At 45.0% G+C, this 27,992-nt stretch overlaps 1 protein-coding gene across 10 annotated transcripts; it reads right to left on the bottom strand.

Moving 5' to 3' along the window:
• Cdk11b (cyclin dependent kinase 11B) lies at positions 1-26,916 on the bottom strand. 10 transcript variants are annotated; one of them, XM_050130005.1, is made up of 20 exons: positions 26,760-26,774; positions 26,110-26,233; positions 25,991-26,037; positions 24,799-24,914; positions 23,192-23,319; positions 22,002-22,140; positions 18,154-18,290; positions 12,011-12,133; positions 10,775-10,870; positions 10,529-10,693; positions 10,072-10,137; positions 9,292-9,467; positions 8,572-8,662; positions 2,316-2,437; positions 1,992-2,097; positions 1,644-1,765; positions 1,454-1,561; positions 1,255-1,371; positions 935-1,083; positions 1-712 (listed from the first exon to the last, which is right to left on the bottom strand). In XM_050130005.1, the coding sequence occupies exons 3-20, from the start codon at positions 25,997-25,999 to the stop codon at positions 430-432; spliced, it is 2,253 nt and encodes a 750-aa protein (XP_049985962.1). In that variant the 5' UTR covers positions 26,000-26,037; positions 26,110-26,233; positions 26,760-26,774; the 3' UTR covers positions 1-429. The 10 variants fall into 10 exon arrangements, with proteins under 10 accessions (XP_049985962.1, XP_049985960.1, XP_049985957.1 ...); XM_050130003.1 differs by lacking the exon at positions 25,991-26,037 and having other exon boundaries at positions 10,529-10,690; positions 26,760-26,916; XM_050130000.1 differs by lacking the exon at positions 25,991-26,037 and having other exon boundaries at positions 26,760-26,916.
• Between the last annotated feature and the right edge of the window lie 1,076 nt (positions 26,917-27,992).

Here is a 27,992-nt window from a genome sequence, read left to right on the forward strand (position 1 = left end):
TTCCTTCAAGAATAGTTTACTACTTAAAACATCTAACAACCTCATGTATAAAAACCCACTGTGGCTAAAGTCATCCCATACCTGGTTCTGAGAGCCAAAGCCTGTGGTGGATGGGTCTGGCTTAGTTCCACTGGCCTCCCAGACCGACAAGCAGACAACTCCAGCTCGCTCCAGACCGGCCTCACTACGCGGAGGGGTGGACCATCTACTCTGGCGCCTCCAGATGCTCACCCTTTTTCACGAGGCAAGTTAGACAACTCTGAAAACTCTTTCCTTTCCAGAAGGAAAAATGTGATTTAATTCTACAAATTTTCAACCCACCCCAAAACAAACAACATGAAAGAAAAAAAAAAAAAAGAAAGAAAGAAAGTTGCCCTGATTCATGTCTGCCTGTCACCAATCTAGCTGGCCAAGGTCAGTCACTCTGACTCAGAACTTGAGACTGAAGCCAGGGCCAGCAGCTGAAGCTCCCTGGTTGGTGGTGGTGAGGTGGAAGCCCGTCTCCTTCAGGTCGTCATCACCCAGCTGGCTGTAGCCCAGGCCGCCCTCAGGGGGCCGTGGACTGGTGCCTCTCTTCACCCTCTGCTGCTCACTCTTGGCGGGCCATGTGGGGAACATGGACGGGTCAATGGGGAGGGGGGTCTCTCGGAAATACTCGTGTTTCAGGCCGTCTTCTGCACTGATCCTCCTCCCAGGGTAGTAGGTCAGGAACCTGAAGAGAACGACATAGGAGATCAGGGCACACGCGGCCATCACAGACAGAGCCAAGCCTCTTGGTGGAAACTTGTGGGGCTAGGTTGAGAAGATGAGACCCACTGGGCCTCAGCGTCTCCGACAACCTGGTATTCTGGGGGCTTCTAGGCCCCATGGCAGTTCTGCAAGAGAAATCAGCCTGGAGCCCAGTGGCTGCCAACTATGCCACCCTCAGACTTACTTGTTCATGAGATCAAAGCCCTGATCTGATAACAAAGCCCCAAATCGCTTGCGGAGGTTGTTATAGGGATACTCGCTAAAGGTCATCTTCTTGACTGCTGGGAGGTCATTATAGCCTGGCCAGATTTTCTCGCTGGGAGTTCCCAGGTCCTGAAAAACAGGGATGTCTGAATTAGACATGCCCTTCATGGTGCCCACATGTCACTTCTTATCAGAGAGGCCACCAAAAGACCACCGTGGCTGGGGTCCCAATCCTGATCCCAGTTCTGCATACACACTGCAAGTTGTTCTCTGGAAAGACAGGCCATCCCTAACACTCACCTTGAAAACCTTGTTGATCTGGTCGATGTCTGACTTCCCGGGAAACAGAGGCTTCTGTGTCAGCAGCTCTCCAAAGATGCAGCCCACTGACCACATGTCCACAGCCGTAGAGTACTCCTAAAGTCCAGAGCACAGGGTTCAGACGCCTGAGGCTCAGGGTCAGCCACAGGCTTGCTCTCAGACCCCTCTTTAAACCCACCTTAGCACCGAGCAGCAGTTCTGGGGCGCGATACCACAGGGTGACGACCACTGGAGTGTAGGCCTTCAGGGGTGAGCCATACTCCCGAGCAAGCCCAAAGTCACCCACCTGTAATAGAGACAGGCGGCCTGTAAGAGCTGTAGGACAGGGCTCCGGGAGTAGGGTGGGGTAAGGGAAGTATGGTGCTCACCTTGAGAATGCCAGCGTGGCTCAGCAGAAGGTTGGAGGTCTTAAGGTCACGGTGCAGGATCCAGTTGTCGTGGAGGTGTTTCACCCCACTCAGCAGTTGGATCATCAGGGTCTTCACTTCCCCTGTGGGAGTAATGAGGTCACACACATGCTTCCTTTGCCCCATAAGCTCCCAACACCCCTGCAAAAGGGCCCAGAACTCAGGGTTATCTGTGTAGCCCAGCAGCAACTAGACTTCTGGGGGTGGGTGGGGCAGGTTCATCCCAGGAACACTCCCAGCCCAGGGTGACTCTGAGCTCATACAGACAGGATCACATGTGCTCTGTCCGGGGGGGGCGTGCAGCCATACCTGGCAGGAAGGGCTGCTTCATAGTCTCCATTAGGCTCTTGAGGTCATGTTCAACATAGTTCATCACGATGTAGATCTTGTCCATGTTGCTTCCCACAACGATTTCCTAGGAATTAACAGTCGATCTATGGGTTCTGGTGTGGTTTCTACCTCCACCCCCACCTGGCAAACACTGATTCTGGACCTACTAAGACTTCTTGGGAAGCCGGTATCATTGGAACTGCTAACACCTGATCCTACAATGCCGGAACCTTCTCCCTGTCCCTTCAAGGGATAAACCTCCCACACAGGCAGGGCATGCCAAATGTGGAGACTGAGCCTCACTCTGACAGTGACGATATTGGGGTGCTGGGCCTTGAGGATGGTGTTGATCTCCCTCAGCGACGTGATTGGGAAGCCTTCCTTCTCCTTCTCCATCTTTAGCCGCTTCAGAGCTACGATTTCATCTGTAAAGAAAATTGTGTAACCTGGGTATGGTGGCTCATGCTTGTAATCCCAACACTGGAGAAGCTGAGGCAGAAGGAATGCCACACATCTGAGGCCAGAGAGCGGAACAATGTCTCAAAAACCAAAACCAAACCAAAACACCAACATAGTCAGATATAGTGAAATATGCCTTCAATCTCAACATCTGGGAGTAGAGATAGATCTCAGTGATTCCAAGGTCAGTCTGATCTACATGGTGAGTTCCAGGGTTACATAGAAAGGGCTGTCTCAAACCAACCAATCACGTAAACGCAAACTGAATTCAGGAACACATTAAAAAGATAATCCACCATGATCAAACTGGCTTTTTATCCAAATACGCAGGGATGGTTTGATATAAAAATCAATAAATGTGATAAATTACATGGCTATCTTATAGATGCCAAGAAAGGCTTTTTGACAAAATCCAACATCTTTCATGTTAAAATTCCTGAAGGAACATCTCAATGTGGTAAGGGATAAATGTGCTACATTTACAATTAACATTATATTAAATGAGAGAAACTCAAAAGCATTTCCAGGGCTTGGTTGGAGATGGCTCAGCAGTTAAGAGTATTTACCACCCTTTCCGAAACCCAGGTTGATCCCAGTGCCAACATGGTCAATTACAGCCATCTTAACTGTATTTCCAGAGGACCCGATGTCCTCTTCTAGCCTGAGGCACCAGGCATACACACGGTACATAGGTAATCATGCAAGTTAAAACACTCATACACATCAAAAAACAAATAAACATTTCCACTGATATGAGGAACAATACAGGGAGCCCACCACTCTTATTCCATATAGTACCACAAGCCTTAAAAAAAAGAATATAAATAAGAAAATCAAAATATCTCTATTTACAGATGTTATGATTATAAATCAGTAATAGTTGTATGGTTGTCCTGGCTAGTTTTATGTCAAATCGACACAAACTGGAGACATCTGAAAGGAGGGAGCCTCAACTGAGAAAAATGTCTCCATAAAGCATTTTCTCAGTTAGTGATACCACCATATATGTACCACCACCAGCTGTAGGAAACCCAGCCCATTGTAGGTAGTGCCGTCCCTGGGTTCTATAAGAAAGCAGGTTGAGCAAACTAGTAAGCAGCACCTCTCCATGGTCTCTGCAACAGTTCCTGTCCCGACTTCCAACAGTGATGGTTGACTGTTGGGGGGAAACCAGGAACACACAGCGGTGCCTTCTCAGTGAAGGAGGTAAAACACCCACATTCTATCCAGAAGGCAAAGAGCCTTGGTGACCTCCACTAGCTCTAGCTGCAGACCTCACCCAACTTCCCAGAATGTTTACCCCAGACCCTCCCTCCCTAGACTGTTATCTTTAGCTCCCAGCTAAACCTGTCCTTAGGGCGATGTCACACTTTATTCTATAGCCTGCTGATCTCTATGCTATGCGAGACCACACTAGACCTTTTAGCCAGCCAGAGAGCCCACCCTCACGGTCACTTGTACTTTGGAAAGGCATTTCTGTGTAGTTAAACCTTAAGCTTTATGTGTACCTAGAATTGGAATGATTGTTGCCTAGAAACTTTCCCCCAAATTGTACTGTTTTAAATATGTTGACAATGAACCACCTACATTAGACTTCCCTAAGTCTAGACCAGGTTGACAAGTCGATCTGAATCAAGTTTTATTCTATCTCTTCTCGGATCATTGCCTGTATGAACACCTGCAGGATCCCAGTAAGATTATAATGTGGAAGTGTAAAACCCTTTCCTCCCCAGCCGGCTTTTTGTCATGGTCTTTCATCACCAAAGTTGTAACCCTAATAAAATAAGATAACAGGAGACACTAAAGACTCCACAAGATACTCCTTTTCAGGAAAGTGGTGGGAGACAAACTTAACACATAAAAATCAATAGCCTTCCCATATACCAATGGCAAATACACTGAGAAAGATACCAGAAAAATAATTCCATTCACAACACCTTTGACCCCAGTGCTTCTGGAGGCAGAGGCAGGTGGCTCTCTAGGAACTGGAGACAATCTAGGTTAGCCCCAACGAACAAACAAAAACAATCTCCACCTTGGGATAAACTACACAAAAGATATGAGAACTCTGAAAGGAAATTAAAAAGATTTGGGGCTGGAAAGATGGTTCAGTGGTGAAGAGCACCCACTGCCTGTAACTCCAGATATAGGAAGATTCAATTCCTCTGCCCTTTCTAGGCTCCTGCACACAAAGCTAAATGTACACAAACGTACACACACACCGATAATTAAAAAAAAAAAAACTTTAAAAAAAGAAAAAAAAAAGGCCGGGCAGTGGGGGCAGACACCTTTAATCCCAGCACTTGAAGCAGAGGCGGGCGGATCTATGAACGGGGGGGGGGGCGGGGGGGGGCGGGAGCAAAAAAACAATCTTAGGATCTTAGGGTTCATACGGAAGCCGGGCAGTATCATGTGATGCTTCAGTCTGTTAAGACACTGAATTAACATGCTCTCCTTTGTCTTCTCCAACTGAGGAAGAAGTAGGGAGTACACTTCAAAATACAGGCATAGGTAAGGACTCTGAATAGCATCTGGATCACTTGAGGCCAATAACAGAGAAACGGAATCTCCAGAAGGAGGGGTTCCCATCATAGGGGAAGAGCAGGCTTTAATGTGGGCAGGGGACAGAATACATGCGATCTGATATTAAATCTAGGGGAGAGCTGGAGGCAGAAGCAGGTGGTCCACAGAAGGAGTTCCAGACAGTCAGGGCCACATAGTGAGATTATGCCTCAAAAAAAAAACAAAAAAAAAAAAAACAAAGAAAAACAACAACAACAAAACTACTAAGGGTATACTTGGGGTTAGAGAGGAAAGAACGAGGAGTAAGTTAACAAAAACTACAGAAGTATGAAAAATCCTCATGGACACATACTATTTTGAAGGATGACTAGATTTTACAGTTTTAGCTCATTTTATGCATACAGGTATTTCCCCTGCACGTATGCTGTGTCCCACAGAGGCCAGAGGACTGAATCCCTTGACCCTGGAGTTGAACAGCTGAGAGCCACCACATGAGTGCTGGGAATCAAACCAATCTCCAGACCCTTTATCAGACAACACAGGTTTCTAACAAGGGAGTCTCCCTGGCATGGCCTGGGCATGACCCGACTGTTACACCTACCGACAGGCCCTACGAGGACGGACAGTGCTGCTCAGAGAAAAATGGGTTATGAAATGAAAACCAAGCGCTGGGTACGGGTATCTCCCTACAAGTTAGTGCTCATGAAGGCCTCAGAAGTCCCAAAACACAAGACAGACTATTGCTAATTCTCTTAGTTTCCCAACATAAAAAGATGGTGAGACCTTACTGCTGAATACAGCATACACTCTGAGTTCAGGACATCAAGACACCAGGCTGGAACTGACCAGGGAGGAAACTTTCAGTGTTGGGAGACGCTATGCAGGCTGCTGGGGAAGAGACAGCACTCACGGGCTTCACCCTTCACAGTGCTGAACCCTGCATGCCATAACACCAACTTGCAGACAAAATGTGCCCACTGGAGCAATAGAAACATGACTGTTACGGGGTATCCAATGGATTTCGGCATAGATTTCTCCACAGAATAGAATTTATACCCGATGCAGTAAATCTGCTCATGACTGGGAAAGGCCTAAGCCCAAGGAGGGAACTTATTATTGTTGTTTTGCTAAATGCTCTCATTGTCAAACCGTCTTCCAAATATTTATTTTTATACTCATGAGTTAGTGCTGCTTTTAACCTTGGTCAGAGAAGTTTCTTCTGGCAGTGGTTGATGCAGAGACCCATAACTGCTCAGGCCTAAATGGGACACTTAGACCATCCTCAGTCCCACGTTCCAGGAACATCACAAAGAGGAGGAGGAAAGAACAGAAGAGCTGAAGGAGGAAGAGTGCTATAAAATGCCATCTTTAGACACAACAAGGCTCTGTGTTCATGAGCTCACAGCAGCTGGTTACCCACACAAGATCAAGCTGTCACCATTTCAACATTTAGGAGGGCTCATGAGACCCCTCCCGAGTGGAAAAGCTATTACTGCCAGTTGATAGCATCTGGGTAGGGAGAGCTATTTTCTTCCTAGGTGTGGTCTATGGTTGGCAGCTTGTGCTCCAGTGGATGGACCCACACCCAGGAACACGCTGGTAGCACTAACTGAACCGACTTAGATAGGAAATTGGGGAGGGGGTGTGTGAAAAGAGAATATGTTGGGGGCTGACATAATCAAGATATTTTACATACAATTGCAAAATTGTCAGAGGATAAATTTTAAAAAAATCATGTAGCCGGGTGGTGGTGGTGGTGGTGCATGCCTTAATCCCAGCACCCAGGAGACAGAGGCAGGAGGATCTCTGTGAGTTCAAGGCCAGCCTGATCTAGAACAGTTAGCTCCAAGACAGCAAGAGCTGTCACACAGAGAAACCCTGTCTTGAAAAGACAAACAAACAAACAAACAAAAAACCAAAAAGAAAAAAACATAATATAAAGGAGCTGGAGCAATGGTTCAGCAGTTAAAGAGAGTTTTGCTGCTGTTCTTCCAGCAGTGGTGGCGTAGGCCTTTAATCCCAGCATTCAGCTTCAAGAGTTAGTTCCCGGACAGGCTCCAAAGCTACAAAGAAACCCTGTCTTGAAAAACAAAACAAAACAAAACAAATCCCAGCACTTGAGAGGCAGAAGCAGGTGGATCTCTGTGAGTTCAAGGCCAGCCGTGTCTAGTTGCAGGAGAGACTCCAAAGTTATAAGAAACTCTGTCTTGAAAACCTAAAACAACCACAAGTTCCGAGTCTTGTGTCTTAGCACCTGTGCTGAGTGGCTCACAGTTTGCTGTAATTGCAGGTTCTAAGGACCCCAATAACCGTTTGTGGCCTCTGTGGGCATCCCTCCTCCCCATGTATACACATAAATGCAATAAATCATGTAAGGGGCTGGAGAGATGGCTCAGAGGTTAAGAGCACTGGTTGCTCTTCTAGAAGTCCTGAGTTCAATTACCAGAACCACATGGTGGCTCACAGCCATTTATCAGATATGGTGCCCATATCTGGTGTACAGGTGTACACGCAGGCAGAACATTGTATACATAATAAATAAATCTTAAACAACAACAAAACCAACCAAACAAACAAAACCCCAAGCAGCTGAGAAAACAGCTCTAGGTGTGTTGGCATACACCCTTAATCCCAGCACTCAGGAAGACCCTGCAAGTTTAAAGCCAGCTTGGTCAATGTAGAAAGTCCCAGGCCAACCATGAGTATTCAGGGAGACCCTGTCTCAAAAATAATAAGACAAGCCAGACATGGTGGTACATTATCTCTAATCCCACCACTTGGGAGGCAGGCAGATGAAGGCCATTCTGGTCTGCACAGGGAGTCCCAGGCCAGCCAGAGATACACAGTATAAGAACCTATATCAAAAAAAGTAACTAAAGAACAGTAAAAGCGCGGGGTGGTGGTGGCGCATGCCTTTAATCCCAGCACTCGGGAGGCAGAGGCAGGCCAGCCTGGTCTAAAGAGCTAGTTCCAGGACAGGAACCAAAAGCTATGGAGAAACCCTGTCTCGAAAAATAAAAAAAAAAAAAAAAAAAAAAAAAGAACAGTAAGTCCAGGCAGATAATATAATAAAATGGGTGAGTGCTTAGAATCCCAGCACTGCAATAAAAATAAAAGGAAGAACCCCTAACTTATGGGGCCCATTAATGTCACTTCCCAGGCCTTTCATCCCTCATCCAGGAACTTGCCACCTGCTGTCGTGGGCAGCAGGACACCAGTCAGGCTGCTGACCTCTGGCTTCTGAAGAAACGTCTGAGTTAAGGCTTGGCGTCAGGTATGTAAGTATAGAGAGGACTGAGAACTTCTAAGGATCCAACGGAGCATGCGAATGTGAGTCCACGTCTAACAACCACGTGCTGGCACATGGCACAGCACACTGCAGGCCAGCTGCAGACCAGCTGCGGGCAAGGCGCTCAGCCTGCCTTCCTGAGTCTGCACGAAGACCAAGGAAGGCTCGCCAAGGGAACCACTGCCTGCTAGAACTCCCAAGACTGACCTTGTACCAACACATGGGCAACCAACTCGGTAGGCCAGAGCCTTCTGCTGACTAGTCCCTGTCCCTCAATAGATAGCCCACCTGTTTTCTTGTCCTTTGCTCTGTAGACCACTCCATAGGTGCCTTCTTCAATCCTGTTCAGGCACTGGAACTCCTCTACACTCCGGCAGCCCTGTGGAGGAGGTAGGCATATTTGACAGCACTTTGTACAGGACAGGTGTCCTGGAAAACTAGCCTAAGTAACTTCAGAAGAGCTAAGCATGCATTGATGGTGCGAATAGAAACAACTTGTTCTTTTCTGTTTCTTCCGAGACCACCCACCCACCACTTTTCTATTAATTGAACTGGCATGAATAGAAGCATCCTCTTCCTGGTGAACTACGCCACCCTACAGAGGTGCCAACCTTCCATGCATACCATGGACTGGAATACCACCACTCTGTGTGGTCTGTAGCTAGACTCAACTGTTTGGAAATGCTAACTTACTGGAGGGCAGGTGATAGGGCTCATGGTAGTGGTCAGGCACTCAGGATGACCACACCCTCTAAATCTTCCAGGCAGTGTCAAATACTCACTAGTTTTTTCCTAAACAAAAATTTTCAGATCTATGCACTCAGGCTAAATCCCCTGCCCTATCTAGGGATCAAGCCAGGCATAAGGAAGGACCACGTCTGGAATCACGACTAGCCAGACTGTATGGAGAATGTCAGCATCTCAGGAGCCACATCAGCACCAAAAGCATCGTTCCCTTCTGTAGCACCTACTGCATCTGTAGATGGGAGAGGTGGGGCGGGGTCTGACCTGCAGGGCTGGCAGGTACTTGGGCAGCTCTTGTTTTAGTTCAATGGGCGACAGGGCTGGGGAGTCAGGCACGTAGTCTCCTTCCGTTGGGGCGCTGCTCTGTGGGGTCCCCTCGCCCACTTCTTCTTCCCCTTCTTCACTGTCCCCAGAATCTCTGTCAAATCGTGACTCTGGAACTTTAAGAGTTAAATCTAATTACAGACCAAGAGAAAGTAAGTGCAGCCATCCCTCCTCCTGCTCTGGGGCTAAGTGTTACAGGAGTGGCACACCCTGTGTTCTCCATACGGAGCCAGCACAAGGCCATCCCTGGGAAAAGGTACTGGAGTGAGGCCTGTAGCCCTCGTGATACAGGTAAAGTCGGAATCTGAGCCAGGACCAGATACTGGGCTCATATGGGATGAGGGCAGATGCCACGCGAAGTGGGTAGACCCAGGACTCATGCCCCCCCAAGCCACCAGACCCAGAAACTGCTCCCCAACACAACCTCATTCCCCCTGAGCACAAAATCCTGGGCTCCCTCGGGATCTAATCCACAGTGGGCACAGAGAAGGATGCCATCCATATAAAGATGTTTCCTGTCAAGTAATGTCAGCCATGGTGAGCACAGGCTGCAAAATGACCGAAGATGTGTCCCTGGGAGTCACACACACCGTCTCTCAGATCGCACTGCCAGGACAGCAGCTCTCCAGTTTCCAGGGACATTGCTGAGTTCATGGGTTATTATGGGCTGTGGTTGGTTTGTATTAACAGGGCCAGGTTCTACCATAAGGAGCTCCTTACCAACCAAGATGTGGTTCTCATTTTCTCTGTCTTCGTCCTCACTCATTTCCTCCTCACTCACTTCTTCTGCAAAGGAGAACAGGCGTGTGCTCAGTCAGCACGGAGCTGAGAGCGGGACTGGGAACCGCAAGCTTGCCCTGTCTCAGGCCGACCTGATCGTCAGCAAGAGGTCTGGAAAACAGCAAGTGGTCTTACCTACCAATCTGGGGGTTTATATTTCTGGTGGTATTGGGGATTGAACCCAGGGCCTCACACACACTAGGCAAGCACTTTACTATTGAGCCACATTTCCAGCCCCAATTCTGGAGCCAATGTGAATTTCACAAAGAAAGGCAACTTTATTTGCACACATGCTTACATTAGACTTTTAAATTATTTTTCTGCAGTACATAAACTGTATAGTGAGCATAAATTACTTTTACATCAATGCAACCCATATGGCTTGCCAGGTACTCACCTGCAGACTGCTCTGAGGCTTCCTCAGAGTTGCTCCCAGTCTCTTCTTCCTCCTCCTCCTCGTCTTCCTCCTCTTCTTCCTCTGATTCTTCACTGGTGCTCCCTTCTTCCTCTTCTTCCTCCTCCTCTTCCTCCTCCCCTTCCTCAGAACCTGAGCCTGATTCTGCTACAGAATGAAACAGTCACTGGGTGAATCTTGGTTTCCCCTGCAGCAGCATCAGAGCCTTAGCCCGGCAGCCCCAGGTACCTGATGACGATTCGGCCGAGCTGGTTTTCCTTTCGCTGTCGCTGATGTCCTGCAGGTCTGACAGAAGGTCTCGTTCTTCCATCTTCTCTTCTTTTACTTTGAAATAAATCGCATACAGGTGATTTTGGAGAGATGATTGTTTCTTTCTAAAATTACTTCACTGATTATTATCTTGTGAGTATTTGCTGCATGTATGTACACTGTATGTGTGCTACTGGAGTCACTGGAACTGGAATTACAAATAGTTGTGAGCTGCCATGTGAGTTCTGGGACAGAATTCAGGTCCTTAAAAGAGCAGCAAGTGTTTGTCGCTGCCAATTTAGCTCTCCAGTCCTAATTTTTTCTTTTTTGAGACAGGGTTTCGTGTAACCCTGCGGTCTATAGCTTACTACGTAGCAGAAATGACATTAACTTCAGATCCTCCTGTTTCCATCTCATGAAGACTGGGCATACAGACCTACCATACTCTTTCTTATGTGGTGCTAGGAATCAAACACTGGGCTGGGCAGGCAGTCTACAAACTATGTATCCAGCCATGGGAAAATGTCCTTAAATAAACAAAACGGCACCACCCAAAAGTTAACACGCGGCTTATGCAAAGATCAGCTTCACTGTGTATGGCAGAGAGTTCACCCACACATATTTTAACTGGATGAACAACTTCCAAAAAGATTACAAACATGTATCTCAGTTAAGAATCAAACGCCCAGGGCCGGAGAGATGGCTCAGTGGTTAAGCGCACAGGCTGTTCTCCCAGAGGACTGGAGTTCAATTCCCAGCACCCACATGGCAGCTCACAACTGTCTGTAACTCCAAGATCTGACACCCACAGGCAGGGTGTGCAGTCAAAACACCACTGAACATTTAAAAAAAGAAAGAAACACGTGCCTTCCTGGGAGCGTGTCTGGAGGTGAGAGGACACCTGTGCAAGCGAGTTTCTCCTTCAGGCATTACAATTAGGTCAGCGCATTTGGTAAGAACTTTTACTTGCTGAGCCATCTTGCTGGCTCCCCAATATATGATTTTATTGTGCAAAAGAAATCACTTGGCAAGGTTTTCCTTAATTTCATAAACTATTGCCCCATCCATTTTTAAAATAAACTTTTAAAGGTTAGCATAGAATACAAAATAATAGGTTACATTACGACATTTTCATATATATCATAATTACTAAAAAGGCAAAGTTGCATGTTCAAGTATGTCCCAGGAAAATGTTCCATGCTTGCCTGGCCTCACCTGGCTTACGGTTGTCTCCCATCTCAAAGCGCTCTCGCGGTGGCCGCAGAGGGCTGCGGCTCCAGTGGCCAACCTTTCCCTTATCACTGTAGTCCTCCCTCATGGTGCGGTGGTGTGCAGAGACTGTGCGCACAAAGAAAACAGAGAGGGTGCTGGGAGCTGCCTTCCCAACACGGTTCTACCCTGTGCACAACTGCCAGGTGCTACAAACCCACACAGCATTAAAAGCTTCAACATCACAGGCTAAAAACTCATTTGGAAAAAGCTCCAAGCTGGAGGTTACTGGCTTACCAGAGGACTTTCTAGAATGATCTCCACTAATCACTGAAGCCAAGGTGGGAAATAATTCTAGAAAGATGGTGGACTGAGAAATGCCAGGCGTCCCTCAGCATCAACTTGACCTGGGTTACACAATTAGTGTGGAACTCTGGAATCAGCTGAGGGTCTTCAAGTTCCAGGGGAGGGTTGGATAACAAACTGGTTAATTCTAGTCAATTTAGCTGTTAGCACACCAGAAGCTGCCCATCCTCGTATTAAGGGCAATCAGTTATTCTGGGTTCCAGAGGAGTTTGCAGGTGAGAAGGGCTTATCCCCAACCATCAGAGATCTGTGCTATCACTGCTGCTTGCAGCCCCAGAGGGATAAAGTAGCCAAGCTTATTGAGACTGCACCTCACTCTAGTTAGGGTGTCTTTTAGAGAATATAAGGGCTAGAGCACCTATACCCACTTCCGTTTCTTCCTTTCCTCTCAGAAGCTAGATAATTAAGGATGCGGACATTAAAGCAATTATACACAGGGGAAGTTAGAAAGTAATTACACATTCCCAGACAGGCCAACTTAGATTTGGCACAGGAGGATGTGCCAGGCCAACACAGCCCCAACACTCACAGAGTCACAGCAAGCTCTGAGGAAGGGTCTGATCTCAGAATCATGACAAACATTCAAGTTAAAAAATAAACAAGACCTAACAGGGTGGCAAACGCCTTTATAATCCCAGCACAAGGAGGCAGAGGCAGTGGTGGCTGAGGCAGAGGCGGAGGCAGAGATATCTCTGAGTTGGAAGCAAGCTTGTTGTACATAGTGAGTTCCAGGACAGCAAGGGTTACACAAAGAGAACACGTCTAAGAAAAAAACAACCAACCACAAAGCTGGATAGTTTTATGTCAATTTGACACAAGCTAAAGCCATCCAAAAGGAGAGAATCTCAATTAAGAACATGATTCCAGCCGGGTGGTGGTGGTCTACACCTTTAATCCCAGCACTTGGGAGGCAGTGGCAGGCAGGCAGATCTCAGTGAGTTAGAGGCCAGCCTGGTCTACAGAGCTAGTTCCAGGTCAGAGTCTAAAAGTTACACAGAGGATTATGCAAACTGTTATATTAAACCAACCTATGTATTTTAAAAATGTTTTAACTTCACAATGGAAATCAATAAATATGTTGTGTTGGAGAAGAGGTTATGCTTTTATTTCCACAGAAAATGCAAGACTGTAGATTCGATTAACTCAAGGTTGATAATAGTGATCAGATTTGACGGGGAAGATCACCTGAAAATTCTAGCTACAGACATAAAAAAAAATAAACCTCAAAAAATTACAAGATAGGCATAAAATATCATCTTTGGCTGGCTTGTGTTCAATGCAAAGTTCACACTTGTGTTAATACAGATACACATGTTACCTTTGAAAGTTTGTGTTTTAAGAGCAAGAGGAACAGACACTAATGAAAACAGGTGACCCAGGTGATCCAGCCCCTCAGGGTGCCTCTGTCAGTTTCCTAAGAGTTCTGCACCCAGAACAGCTTCAATGCTGCTTGCTGAGATAGACGGTCCAGCCTCACAGACTACTCCAGCTAGGACTTCAGATAAGCCTTGGATTAGCCCGTCACACCAAAACTGAACAAGGCTAGCTTCTTCAGGCCTTGGCCATTATCTTAATCTTCTCAAGGTTCCCGAAAGATGTCATCGCCCTAGCTTAGGAGAGGGGTTGGCCACAAGTTGAAACCAGTCATGATCAGAGGAAAAGCTAAACAAAGGAGATTAGATTCATGGAACTCTTTCTGAAGGGAAAAGGAAGATATAGCATATATAGTATAGATGGAATAAAAGGGTAGACTTTTTAATTTACTTTTGAACAACCACTAGTCTCAAATATTTTATATTGCTATGGAATTTTATTGACACAAATTAAAATTATTTTTCTTACTCTTGTTTAAGGTATTGTTCCTATACGGCTCATTTAACAATGCAATGTAAATTTCAAGTTCTTGAAAGTGATTACTACAAACTATTTAGGATAATAAAGAAATGCAAGCTGGCAGTTAGTCACTATAACAATCAACTTTGTTGTCAAGTGAAGTAAGTTTTCAAGGTCAAACAGATATTTTAGACAGACAGGTGGTCTTAAAACACCTCACAGATCTACAGAATGGGGTATATTAATAATAAGGCTTTGCAAGGCAGTGAGACGTCTATTCCTGGCAGCACCATTTTACTTCAAAACAGGATGATGGGCATGGAAGAACTTCCATATGGAGTTCACTTTCTTTGTGAAAAAGTTAGCCACCAGGCAAGAAACTGACCGTTGCCTTGACTGCTGACAGTGTGCTGTCTAAATCAGACAAACAGGACACAAAAGAAGACAAGGTAGGACAGTCCTTGAAAATTCCTGCTTCACAGAAAAGTTTGTCAGATATTTTAGGCCTGTAGGCTGAAGACAGATGTTCCAGCATTGCAGAAGAATCTTGGGTGACTGTCCAGGCAGTCAGAGGACTCCGTCATTTTTTTTTTGTTTTGGAAGTTGCTTCCTCTGCACTTCCTGTTTACATTGGCAATATCATATCCTTCTCAAGTCTTTGATGGAGTTGAAGAGAGGTAGTTACAGTTTTCATTAGTTATGATAGAAGGTTAATTAGGTACAAAACTTTAGACTCACCAAGACTACATATGTTCTCTGAACATAATGGAATATGTTCTCTGAATTTGCCAAATGCAAATGGACTGTATGCTGTAAATTTATTTCTTACCTGAGAATTGTTCTTTTTTTTTTTTTTAAAAATATTTATTTGTTTATTATGTATACAATATTCTGTCTGTGTGTGTGCCTGAAGGCCAGAAGAGGGCGCCAGATCTCTTTACAGATGGTTGTGAGCCACCATGTGGTTGCTGGGAATTGAACTCAGGACCTTTGGAAGAGCAGGCAAAGCTCTTAACCACTGAGCCATCTCTCCAGCCCCTGAGAATTGTTCTTATTGGATAGTTTTATTACGTTAGAGTTAAAAGCCCTTTCTTTTTGAGTTAGACAAAAAGGGGGAAATGTTGCAAGATATTGGATTACACTGTGTAAAGTCACTGTGACTGGTTTAATAAAAAGCTAAATGGCCAATAGCTAGGCAGGAGGTATAGCAGGAACTTCTGAAGAGAGACCTCTGGGAAGAAGAAAGGTGGAGTATGACAGCCAGAGAGGGAGAAAGGCTGTAAAAGCCATGTGTCATGTGGTAACACGCAGATGAGTAGAAATGGGTTAATTTAAGTTATATGAGCTTTTATAATTAAAAGTAAGTCTCCATGAAGCTTTTTTGGGAGCTGGTAATACAGACAAAGGTTCACTACAGGTGGTGCCATGGAAAGTCAGCCACAAAGCAGCATTCCTCCATGGCGTTTGCATCAGCTCCCCAGCCAGGTTCCTGGCCTGTCTGAGTAACTGCCTGACTTCCTCTGACGATGAACTGTGATGTGGAAGTGTAACCCAAATAAACTCTTTCCTCCACAAGCTGCTTAGGTCATGGTGTTTCACCACAGCAATATTAACCCTAACCAAGACACCTAACAAACAAACAAACAAACAAAAGCAAACAACTTTTAGCACTTGAAAGGCAGAGGCAGATGGATCTCTGTGACTTGGAGGCTAGCCTGGTCTATGTAGTGAATTCAGGGACAACTAAGGCTTTGAAGAGACCCTGCCTCACAAAACAAAACAAAACAAAAAACCCACACCCACAAGACATTCAAAGAAACAGCAAGGTTTGTCTCAAAGGAAAAACATTAACCACACCAACGTAAGTGAGATGGCAGATGCCAACAAAGAGAAGTCTGAAGATGACCTATAGGAATGACCTCAAAAAAAAAAAAAAAAAAAAAACGGGAAAGAGATGTCACCAGGCTGCACCTGACCTTAAAGAAATTTTGTGGCTGGTGTCCACATAGTGGCACCATGGCCCATATGTTTGAGCTCTCTGGCAAGGAACTTACCCACTGCATGGCCTGGGATAAGAAGGCCGATGGAGGTTAAGTCCAAGGCACACGCTACCAGATGACTGCCCAGGCATGGCTCAGAAGTATGAAGGAGTTGTGCTGCCCTACCTATCATGATCTGGACCATCAAGGTAAGAAGACAAAGCAAGACTGAGGGTACTGATCTAGGTCTCTACTAGTAGTATAACAGGACTCCTTACATCACTGTTTACAATGAAAATGGCTTAATGGAAATAAACAAAAACCAAGACTTTAAGACAACTATTTTAAAGATATTCCAAGAACTAAAGATGTGGCAAAAACCAAGGACATGGTGCTATGAACATGAAAACACCAACAAACAAATAGGAAACCCAGGTGGGTGTACAGGTGATTCCCATAATCCCAGCCCATGGTAGCCTGGCGAAGAATGACTGTTGAGAGTCCAGTGTCATAACAGGATACCCAGTGAGTGCTAGGCCATCTGGACTAATCTGAGACACTGGCTCAAAATGAATGAATAGATAAATCGATTAAAAAAAAGGCCCTCTAAATAAAAGATTCCCAGTGAAAATATTTGGCCCACTATAGGGATCCAATAGCAAGTCTGGGTAGGCAGAAAACAGTCAGTGAATTGAAAGATATAGCAACGGAAACTATGAAACCTAAGAAACAGGAAAGGAAAACCATTAAAGAAAAATACCAAGACCAGAGAGGCCCTGAGATTACCGAGTCCAGTAAGGATTAGAGAGGAACAGAGGACACCTAAGAAGGATCTGCTGAAGCACACATTGTCAGAAGACACGAGCATCAGCATTCACTCTGCTCCACAGACTCCAAGCAGGATGAATTCAGAACCGCACTGCATTTACTGTGTATAATAAAACTGTTTTCTGGAGTAAGGTAGCCACTGTTTATAGCTCTGTTTGTTAGGCAATGCACTTTTAAAGGTGCTAGTTTAAACATATGAAGATGCATTTTTGTGGCAGGAACAACTGGAAAGGTTTCAGAGAGAGATAAAAGCAACAGAATTTGTTAGTAAAGTGAAACTGGTATCAATTCAAATTTGTCATAACTTTAGAATATTGTATGTGACCTCATGGTAACCACACAAACTAACAAATAAAAACCAGATATAGACTATATACAAAACAAAATGAGAAATGAACTAAAATATTTGGTTTAAAAGTAGATAAAGGGAACTGGAGAGTTGGCTCAGTGGGTAAGAGCACTTATTCTTGCAAACGACCCAGGTTCAAGTCCCAGGACCCACATGGAGGCTCTCACTCACCTCCTTAGGCACCACACAAACATGTGGTGCACAGACGGACATGCAGACAGAACACTCATACACATAAAATAAAAATAAAACAGAGAGTAATAGATTAATGATACAAATATGATAATAAAGCAAAAATGAGGGTTAAAAATGTAATCAGGTATGAAAAATATAAACAGCAAACGACAAACACAAGCCTCCTTCCAGCTCTCCTTCAGAAGGAAAGTTTGACACAAACTTGAGTTCTAGCTCCGATGCAGAGACTCACAGCAATCTCTAACTCCAGGGCCAGGGGATCTGATGCCCTCTTCAGATCTCTAAGCACACCAGGCAAGCACGTTACACTGACATACATACAAGCAAAGCACTCATAAGCACAGAATAAAAATAAATAAGCCTTCTTTAAAAGGGTAAAATGGACAATAAACATATATTGCCATGAAACTTAAAATGGGAAAAGGAAGGCTTAGTAAAGCAAGCACAGGAGCCAAGAACTGCTTCTCTGCCTCCCTTCAAGGGTCCTTCCCAGGGCCCAGTCAAGGCTGTCAATCACAAGCACTCTCTATGGCAGCAGTCAACCCCTCAGAGTAGTCCAAGAGGATCCACAGAGAAAGAGGGCAGTCCCTCCCACCTACCTTCCCTACGCGCTTCTCTCTCTTTGCGCCGCTCTTCTGCCCTCCGCTCCCGCTCCTTCTGTTCCCGCTGTTCCTTCTGCTGCTCCCTCATCTTGCGCTCCCGCTCCCTCTTCCTTTCTAACTGCTCCAGGCGGTCCCTGGAAAAAGCACACCAGGTCATCATGCTCCTAGCCCACAGGAAGTTTCTCTCTTAGGCCAGGTTGATTCTGCTGAACTTATGTAGCGTATCTGCACACTGTAAACCCACACATGGCTACTTAGGTGTCAAAACCACCTATGTGATATGTGCACATCATCAAGTAGTTAGTTCCTGGTGAGCCACAGGAGGAGGCTATCACCTGTCAGACCCCAAACACATCAGTCCTATTGCCTCGGTTGGCAGCTCTAGGAAAACACAGCACCCAGAGAACCCTGGTTAGATCCTGTAGATCAAGAGTACAAAAACAAGAGGTAGAGAGGCCTCTGGGATGGGGGAAAGGCAGCCATGGCCTAAAGACCTGAGTGTTGACAAATTCCTTCACTAAAGTCTGGGCAGATGAACCTTGGGCCACTTCCTGCCCCAGCTTGAGACAGCGAGGGCTTCAACAAGATGGAGACAGCGAAGGAACTAGTTGCTTGAAAACAAGGCAGCTATCACCAGGACAGCAGAAAACTTACTAGGTACTGAAACACGTCCAAGTGGCTAAATCCACCATTTTTCATATTCCTATGAAAAAAGGATCTGCATTTCTGGAGTTTTATGTTTTAATTTCTTCTTTGATTTTAAACAGGTACACTTGATGTTATTTAAACTCATGGTCTGCCTGTTAGGGTTTCTCTAGGTCTCCTGGCCTGCCTTAAACTTTCAGCAATTTTTCTGCCTAAACCCCAAGAGCTGTGTTTGCAAGGATACACTTCGAGGCCTGGCTAGTCTTGCTATTTCTTGGGAAAGTAGGAGGTTGAGAGAGGGCCTCACAATGTAGCTCAGGCTGGTCTCAAATCACAAAGATCCACAAGCATGAGTGACATATGCACAAACTCTGCTGTTGACCTTACATTCACCAATTCCAGTCTGAAGCTCATCCTGAGGGTCTTCCTTACTACTTCCGTAGGCTTGCTAGCTATGAAGTCCACCAGGCCCAGTTACCATGGAACGTCTTTCCTTTCCTTTCACTTTTGTAGAAAAGTTGTGCCAGACATAGACTTCCCAGCTGAGATTTTTGTTAAATGGTGTAGGGCTAACATTCTGACAGGAAGCGCAGATCCCTCTGGCAACTCTTGTGTTCACCCTGCTCGGGGCTTACCGAGTTATTTGGGTCTGGATATCTGGGTTTGAGAGCAAACAGAGGAAGTGCTCAACCACTATTCAGGAACCCATCATTCTGCCTTTCCCTCTTCCTCGGACTCTTGTTACAAAAAGATGGTACCACAGATGCTGTTCCACACACAGGGCACTGAGACTCCTCTCTCTTCAAAGAAGATTAACTCCTACTACTCTATTTTTTTTAATCTTTAAAAAATTTTTATTTAACTTTATTTTATATGTACTAACATCAGATCCCCTGGACCTGGAGTTACCTCAGACAGTTGTGAGCTGCCATTTGGGTGCTGAGAATTGAACCCAGGTCCTCTAGAAGAGCAGTCAGAGCACTCAACTGCTGGGCCATCTCGCCAGCCCCTCCTACTGCTCTATTAAATACAGTCTGCATGTTTTAGCAAAGTTCCAGAATTCTCCAAGGCAAGATCACCTCTGCAGTCCATGTGATTTTCTTTAAATGAATTTTATGTGCATGAATTTTTTATACACATGTATGTGTGCCATGTGCATGTGTATGCAGCCTGTGGAGATCAGAGAGGGTATCAAATCCTCTTGAATTGTAGTTATAGGCAGCTGTGAGCCACCGTGTGTGCTGGGAAATGAACCCTGGTCCTTAACTGCTGGACAATCTGTCCAACCCTCTCACCCCCTTCATGTTTTGAAATAGGGTCTCAGAGGCTGGAGAGAGAGTTCAGTGGTTAAGAACACTGGCTGCTTTTCCAGAGGTCCTGAGTTCAACTCTCAGCAACCACATTGGCTCACAACCATCTCCAGTGGGGGTCTGATGCCCTCTTCTGACATAAAGTTGTATATGCAGATAGAATACCCATATACATAATATAAATACATCTAAAAAAGGAAAAAGAAACGAAACAGGATAGAATGGATTCCAGACTGATGTCAAACTCTGAACTTAGGACCTTCCGATAGGTCGGTTTTTACTGCTCTCACCCCCAGTTCTCCGATTATCTCAATGGGTTTCTAAAGCACAATTATGGTGGCTCTTCTCAATTATAACCAGCTTTAAAGCTGGCTTGGAGACAAGGCAGGTAGACTTTGCTTAGTCTTATCCAGAAATATGTCCACGTTTTCTCCTATTTTCTTCTGCTTTACCTTACAAAAAACTACACAGATGTTCAAACTTCATCTACCAAGCTCTACTTCTATCCCAAGCCCCCACCGCTGGACAAGGCATCCTCAGTCTCTAGAAAATGAACAGTGGGTATAGGCTGTGAGTTTATATCCAAACTACTGACCTCAGACTGACCGCTGAGCGTACCAAGTGCTTCACTGAGAACCAGCAATTTTTGTTCTTACCTATGCTGTGTGTTTAGTGCTACCTGCTGGGACAGTCAGTATCTCTTTAGGCCTTACTGTTAATAGGTCAGCTCCCAAACTTTCCCTGAACTCAGCCTACCCTAATCCAGAGGATATACATGGAGCTAAACAGATACTGTTCTCAGGGTGTCCTTAGCCTGGTGTCCTAGTTCCTAGACTGTCAGGTCCTTGGGGAGCTCCTTTCTTATTTCTTAGTCCCTTTATGTTGGGAAGAACCAGGCTGTTTCCACTGTGATGCAGACAAGCATAGCATCCACTCTAAACAATCTCCTTAGCTGCCCTAGGCTGCTCCTGCTTATTGAACAAATGATAAACCACATAACGGTTAGCTATGAATGTTGACTTTTCACAGTGGAGAATCTTCTGAGAAAGACTCAGTGAAGGATTGTCTAGATTAGGGTAGGCTGTAGGTACATCTTTAGAGGATTATAATGAATTTTTTTGGTTTCTCAAGACAGGGTTCTCTACGTAGCCATGGCCTACAGAACTTGCTCTGTAGACCAGGCTGGCCTAGAATTCGTAGAGATCTGCCTCCCTCCACATCCTGAGTGCTGGGATGAAAGGCGTGAATCGCCATCATCCAGATTTATAATGACTATGCCAGCCAAGGTAAGAAGACACACCTCCCCTAGGGAGAGTGGAGAAAGTAGGGTTAGAGAGATGGCTCACTGGTTAAGAATGCTTGCTGCTCTTGTAGAAGATCTGATACCTCTCATCTCTCAGGGAATCTGCACTCACATACACAAACATACCTACACACATATACACATAATTAAACAAACAACAAACAAAGGAAAAAGCTTTAAAAAGACAATCTTTAAGAGTGAAGAAAGCAGCCGGGCGGTGGTGGCGCACACCTTCAAACCCAGCACTCGGGAGGCAGGGGCAGGTGAATCCCTGTGAGTTCGAGGCCAGCCTGGTCTACAAGAGCTAGTTCCAGGACAGCTAGGGCTGTTACACAAGGAAACCCTGTCTCCAAAAACAAAAACGTGGAGAAAGTAAGTTGAGCACTGCTGTGCTGGGATGAGTTCACCGCCCTCTGCTCTTGGCTGTGGATGCAGTACTATGTCCAGTTGCTTCAGCTTCCAGCTGACTGCCCTGCAATGATGAACTGTAACCTGAAACTGTGGAACAATTAAGTCCCTTCTCCCTTAGAAAAGTCTCTCAGTCACCACAGACACTGTATTAAAGGTCCATAAGGAGCAGGCCTCACCTTTCTCTCCTGGAATGTTCTCTTGCCATTTCCCTCCTCTTCTGTCTTTCCCATTCCCTGCGAGCTTTATCCTGTTCTTCTCGATGGCGTTTCCGACGTTCATGTTCTCGTTCTTTCTCTTTCACTCTGGCGTGCTTTCCTAATGAGATATGAGCATCATGCAAAGAAGCTCAATTATGCCAGGCAGGGGTGCAGCCTTTAATCCCAGCACTCAGGAGGCAGAGGCAGGCGGATCTCTGAGTTCAAGGCCAGCCTAGTCTACAAAAACAAGTTCCAGGACAGCCAGGGCTACACAGAAAAACCCTGTCTCAAAAAAACAAAAAAAGAATGGAACTAGAGATGACGCCTGCTATTCTTCGCGAGGACCTATGACTGATTGATTCCATGTCAGGAAGCTCACGACGACCTGTAACTTCAGCTCCAAGGGACCCAATGTCCTCTTCTGACCTGCATATATACGGCATACACAGGTGCTTGCATAAGCTTATGTGCACCACAAACATACAGGTGTCCTTGGAAGGCCAAGCATATTGCATCCCTGGAAGTGGAGTTATAGGTGGTCGTAGGCTGCCCAGTGGGGTACTGGGAACCAAATCCAGATCCTCTGCAAAAGAAGGAAGTGCTCTTAACACTGAGCTATCTTTCTCTCCAGCCTTGATTTTCACCTTTCTTAGTGTTCTACCATGACATTTCATAACTTAAAAAAATCATTATTCATATACAACACATAGCAAAGCTGTTTCTTTTAGTAGATTCTATAGTACTGCTGAGAACCCCTTGGAAATGGCTGTAACCCCGGAATCTAAGAGGCTGAAGGAGAAGAAGCCTTGAGTGCTGGAAGGCAGCCCCCAAACAAACAAAAGCTCTTGGTATTGTCCTCTCAAGTCAAAGCTGTTAGTTGGACTTGACCAATACCTATTATTATTATTATTATTTTTTGGTGTTTTTCTTTCTGTACTTATTAAATGAGAGCAATTCTATACAATAGACAAATGACTAAAAAAATAGTAAAAGGGGAAAGAGTAAAACATACACATACCAACAGAAAAAGGAAAGAGTTAGTCAGCATTGAGTCTAGACTTCTGGCTAACACTCCATTCATCCTCACTGCAGACACACTCTGAAGAAGATGCACCGTGACAGAGGGAACGGAGCTGTGACTACCACATGAAGAAAGCACAGACTCCTACCTCCCTCGGCTGAATGGCTACGATGTCTACGCTTCTCTTTTCTCTTCTCGTCTTTTCTGTGATGGGCTTTTTCTTTCCGAGACATTTGCTGGGGTGGTTTAATGGCCAGAGAATCATCTTCCTCTCCTCTGAAACAGATGAGAGACACACCATGGTGGCAAGTGCAGAGAACCAGTGTACCCAAGGAGAAGCAGTGTTCCCGATAGGATAACGTTAAACTCCAGCCGTCATTTAAGAAAAGCTAAAATTGAAGCTATTTTAAGATTCAGATGAAAAATATGAGAACCTGAGGTTGTCTGCAGAACAAAGATGCCTCTCTTTAAGGAGGTGTATGCTCACTTGTGCTTTTTCTTTTTTCTTTTTTTGTTATTTATTTATTTATTTATTTTGTATACTGTGTTCTGCCTGTACATCTGCCTGCAGGCCAGAAAGAAGGGGACACCAGATCTCATTACAGATGGTTGTGAGCCACCATGTGGTTGCTGGGAATTGAACTCAGGACCTCCAGAAGAGCAGGCAATGCTCTTAACCACTGAGCCATCTCTCCAGCTCCGCTTGTGCTTTTTCTTGATTGTGGTAATGGTTTTATGGCCAAGCAAAAATGTGTCAACTCACACATTATATGCAATTCATACAGTCATTTATACTTGAGTAAAACTGCTGAGGTCCTGCCATCCTAAAACTGCTGAGGTCCTGCAGTCCCACCACCCATAACCAAGTCAATGTTTATCCAACAGTGCCTTTAATTTTGTAACTCCAGGATCCTGGAAAATTTTACACTCTGAGCTTCTCAAAAGAGCCAGGTTATTTTAACTTTTGATCATGCATGTTGGCTTGATACTAGCCCCTCTGAATTCCACTTTGGATTACTTACGATAAACATTTAAATGTATTATCTAAATCGTTGACTGAAGAATACATGCTCATTTTGTGTTCATAATGCCACACAAAAGCAACATCACATGTGAGGTCAACTTCAAGTTAAAATACAAACTTTACAGAGACAAGCATAGTGGTGCACACCTTTTAATCCTAGCATTTGAGAGGCAGAGGTTGATGGATTTCTGAGTTCAAGGATCTATATAGTGAGCTCCAGGACAGCCAAGACTATGCAGAGATACCTGTCTCAAGTAAACACAAAAACCAAATATACAAAAATTCAAATTTTTATATTCATTTTTGAGTATGAATGTTTTCCTGCAAATATGTGTGTGCACTACATGTACCCATGGAAGTCAGAAGGGGGCATCAGATCTTTTAAAACCTGACTTTCAGATAGTTGTTAGCCACCATGACCATATTGTGCTGAGAACCAAACCTGGGTCCACTGTAAGAGCAACAAGTGCTCTTAACCACTAAGCCGTCTCTCTAGTCCCCAAACTTTTCCAAAGTGATACTGAAACAGGCAGGCTAGGGGGCTCAGTGGTTAATGGCATTTGCTGTTCTTGAACAAGACCCAAGTTTAGTCTCACAACAACCTGTTACTCCAGCTTTAAGGAATGGCATTTTATAGTTCTGCACGGACATATTCAGGGATAATCTGGGGCCTGTGTGGCCCATGGGCTGTAGGTTAGGTTAAACATGCCTACTACCTTACATGTTCTCACCTGTCTTCCATAGAATCCTCTCTTCTGTATGGTGAGTTCCTGATAGTGATTTCCATTCGGTGATCCCTCAGCTCCCCCTCCTCAAGGGAATCCCTTTTGGAATCCCGGTCATCAGACTAAGAAGCAGAGAAAAATGAATCATTAAGTCATTTTCCTTATAGATAACCTTCCTAACCTTTGAAAAATATCTTGTTATGTATCTCAGGCTGGCTTTGAACTCGAAACCTTTTACCTCAGCTCCAAAATGCTGAGGTTACCTTACTACTAAACATGTCTTTTTTTTTTTTTTTTTTTGAGACAGGGTCTCACTATATAGCACTGACCTCCTGAGGTCCTGAGTGTCGGGATTAAAACTGAAGCTTGCTGAGTAACTTTAAATATACACTTTGCATGGCGACATTACAAAACACAAGGTAACTTTTGTTCAAATTTTATGTAATTAACATCACATTTTATTTTTGTAACTCAAAACCAGAGAACAGAAAGTTAAAAACACTATATATAAGGGACATGAGACTGTGCCAAGAATGTTACTTTTTTTTTTACGAGCCAAAATTAAGATCTAAGTTGGACTTAACACATCAAATACATCATACAAGATTCATATATACATTTCGAAATGATCTCTCTCTAATTTTATCATAAGAAGTACTTATGTCCAATCGCCCCAAACTACGTCATCATAGTTCTGACTATGATATCTGACTATGTTATCACACAGCCACGGAAGCTACAAAATAATTCATTCTGTTTGCAAGGCAAGATCCCACTATATTAAAAAATACTTGGCAATGGTGTTATGAATATACTAATTATGAGATGAGGAAAATTAGTCTGCTTGTAATAAAGATTCTAGGTTCAGAACATTTTATTTTTTAAGGAGAGATCCTCATTTAGATACAGCTTCAGGGGCTGGAGAGATGGCTCAGTGAATAAAAGCACTGGCTGCTGCTTCCAGAGGACACAGGTTCAATTCCCAGCACCCACCTGCTTGTCACTCCAGTTCCAGGGCACCTGACACCCTCACACAGACAGACATGCAGGCAAAACACCAATGCACATAAAATTATGAAAACAAAAGAACAAAAAACCCAAAGAACTAGATACAGCTTCAGCGTGTTATCAATCTGGCTTGAGTGTCAACTGTGTATACAAATGTTTTTGTTAATTTTAGAATAGATTTTGGGCTCACCTGTGACATTTGGAAGTACAAAAGAACTTCACCGAAGAAGCGTTGTTCTAATGGAAAAATGAGGGCAAAGAAATTAAATCTCCTTTAAGAAAACCACTTACTTAAAAAACATAGCTTACATTTTTTAAGCGTTTTATCTCTGCTTTCTCCTCTTGTTCTTTCCTTCGTTTCTTTTCCTGGAGAATTTCATCTAATGTTTTCACTTTCCAAGAGTCCTTTTCATCACCCATTTGAGTTAAAACGCTGCAAAAAGAAAGATAATTCAAGCAACCTCGGGGCACAGAAATCTATGCTCTGTTGCTGTCTATTCTGAACACTTAGGGCCAATCATTAATGTTTCAGAATAAGTCCCGGAAGTTCAGGTAGGCAGGAAGGATTCTGCCTTCTTTTTTTTCTTTCTGTCACTCCTTTAAGGTTTTGGGCAACTCAGTTTTTACCTCGGTTCACTTTTCCGTAAAACGCAATCATCACCATCCACGAAATGGTACCGTTCCAGGATGAAAGACCATCCCGGTCAGAGCTCTTATCTCAGTGCCTTAGATGTCAAAGGGCTGTGTGAGAACGCTCCAGGACGCGGGGGGCCTGGGTGATGGGTAAGATCAAGGGGTCCCGCAAACATGAGGCGGGGGCTGGCTCCGGAGCGGCCAGGGCCCGCCGCCTCCGCGGCCCGTAGCTCCGCGGAGCGAGGCCGAACGCGGCAGCACTGTGTCGCTAGCCCGATTCTTCGGGAGCACCGTTAACCCACGTCTGACCTCCCGCCGCCACTCACCCCTGCGCCGCCGTCGCCGCCGCCGATCCCGGAGTCTGAGAAGAAACTGCGCCCGGCGCGCGTCAGGAACGTTGTCACTTCCTCCTTGGGCGCCCGCTGATGACGTGACGGAGGCGGTCGGAAGTGACGCACACGGAGACGCTCAGGGTCAGCGAGCGTCTGGCACCGCCCTGGGGTGTCTCTAGCAGAGGGTGTGACTCGGGACGACCCGCCCAGGCCTTGTTTAGCTGTGTGGCTGCGGAGAAACTGAGCCAAGCCTCCCTCACCGCCACGACGGCCTTGATCTTCCACAACCAGGCGTTTGTTTCTCTCAAACTTACACGAGGCCTTTGGTTTGGGCCAAGCCGTGCTAGGTCACTAAAAGTGGAGTCCCGTTAGAGGGTCAAACCATCAAATGGAAAAGTCTTCCCGTTCTACCCAGGACTCAGGAAGCCGAATTCCCAGGGCTAGTTACATGATGAGGAAGCCCCGCGTTCAAGAACACAACATTGAAACGAATCCAGTTTCTTCAGCCAACCTCTTCTGTGTGGGCCTACTGAAGTGACTGGGTGTTTGTTATTTTCTCTGAGACCGGGTTCAGTATGTAGACCTGGCCTCCAGCTCAGAGAGAGCCTCTTGTGTGTACCACCATCTTCTTTGTTTTTGTTTTCTGTTCATTCTAATTGCAGAATTACAAAGTTAAGATCTCCGAAATTATAATTTTATCTTGGTACGCTGAAGCAAGGCGGGTAGAGCTTGACAGATTTTAAAGCTGATACTATGGCAGTATTTCTCAGTGTGTTTAAACGAACTGGAGATCTTGAAGGAACCCTACGATTCCACAAAAAGCTTATCAGAGCTTATGAAACAGAGCAGAAATGAAAATTGCTTGTGCATGCCTTTGTCAGGCTATCTGTGGGTTTTTTGGGAAAAATAGCCAAGTATGATGGTGGTGGTGCTCACCTTTCCTTCCAGCACTCTGGAAGCAAGCAGGCAGAGAAACCTTGTCTTGAACCTGCCCCCCTCCACTGCAAAAGACAAAAACAAAACAAAATCTTACACAAAACAATTACATATTTCATATTTATTTTCTTTCACAAGAAAATTGGCGGCTTGGAAAGAAATGAGATGGGGAGGCTTTCACAATACCCATTTATTACATGACTCACTGAATTACTTCACAGAATTCTAGGCATTAATCTAATCACTGAAATACTGAAATAGGCAAAATATAAAACATTATACATTTTATGA

The sequence above is a fragment of the Alexandromys fortis genome, unplaced genomic scaffold (assembly GCF_014885135.2).
Source record: "Alexandromys fortis isolate MF-2015 unplaced genomic scaffold, M_Fortis_MF-2015_v1.1 scaffold_330, whole genome shotgun sequence".
In the NCBI taxonomy this organism is placed as follows: domain Eukaryota; kingdom Metazoa; phylum Chordata; class Mammalia; order Rodentia; family Cricetidae; genus Alexandromys; species Alexandromys fortis.

Bases quoted from the DNA above. Each gene is read 5' to 3' on its own strand.
- Cdk11b (XM_050130000.1), bottom strand. From the start codon at position 26,220: ATGGGTGATGAAAAGGACTCTTGGAAAGTGAAAACATTAGATGAAATT. The intron at 23,320-24,798 runs GTGAGAACATGT...CATCTGTTTCAG, and splicing joins GAGGATTCTATGGAAGACAG to AGGAGAGGAAGATGATTCTC. The intron at 10,138-10,528 runs GTGAGTACCTGG...TCTCCTTTGCAG, and splicing joins AGCCTCAGAGCAGTCTGCAG to AAGAAGTGAGTGAGGAGGAA.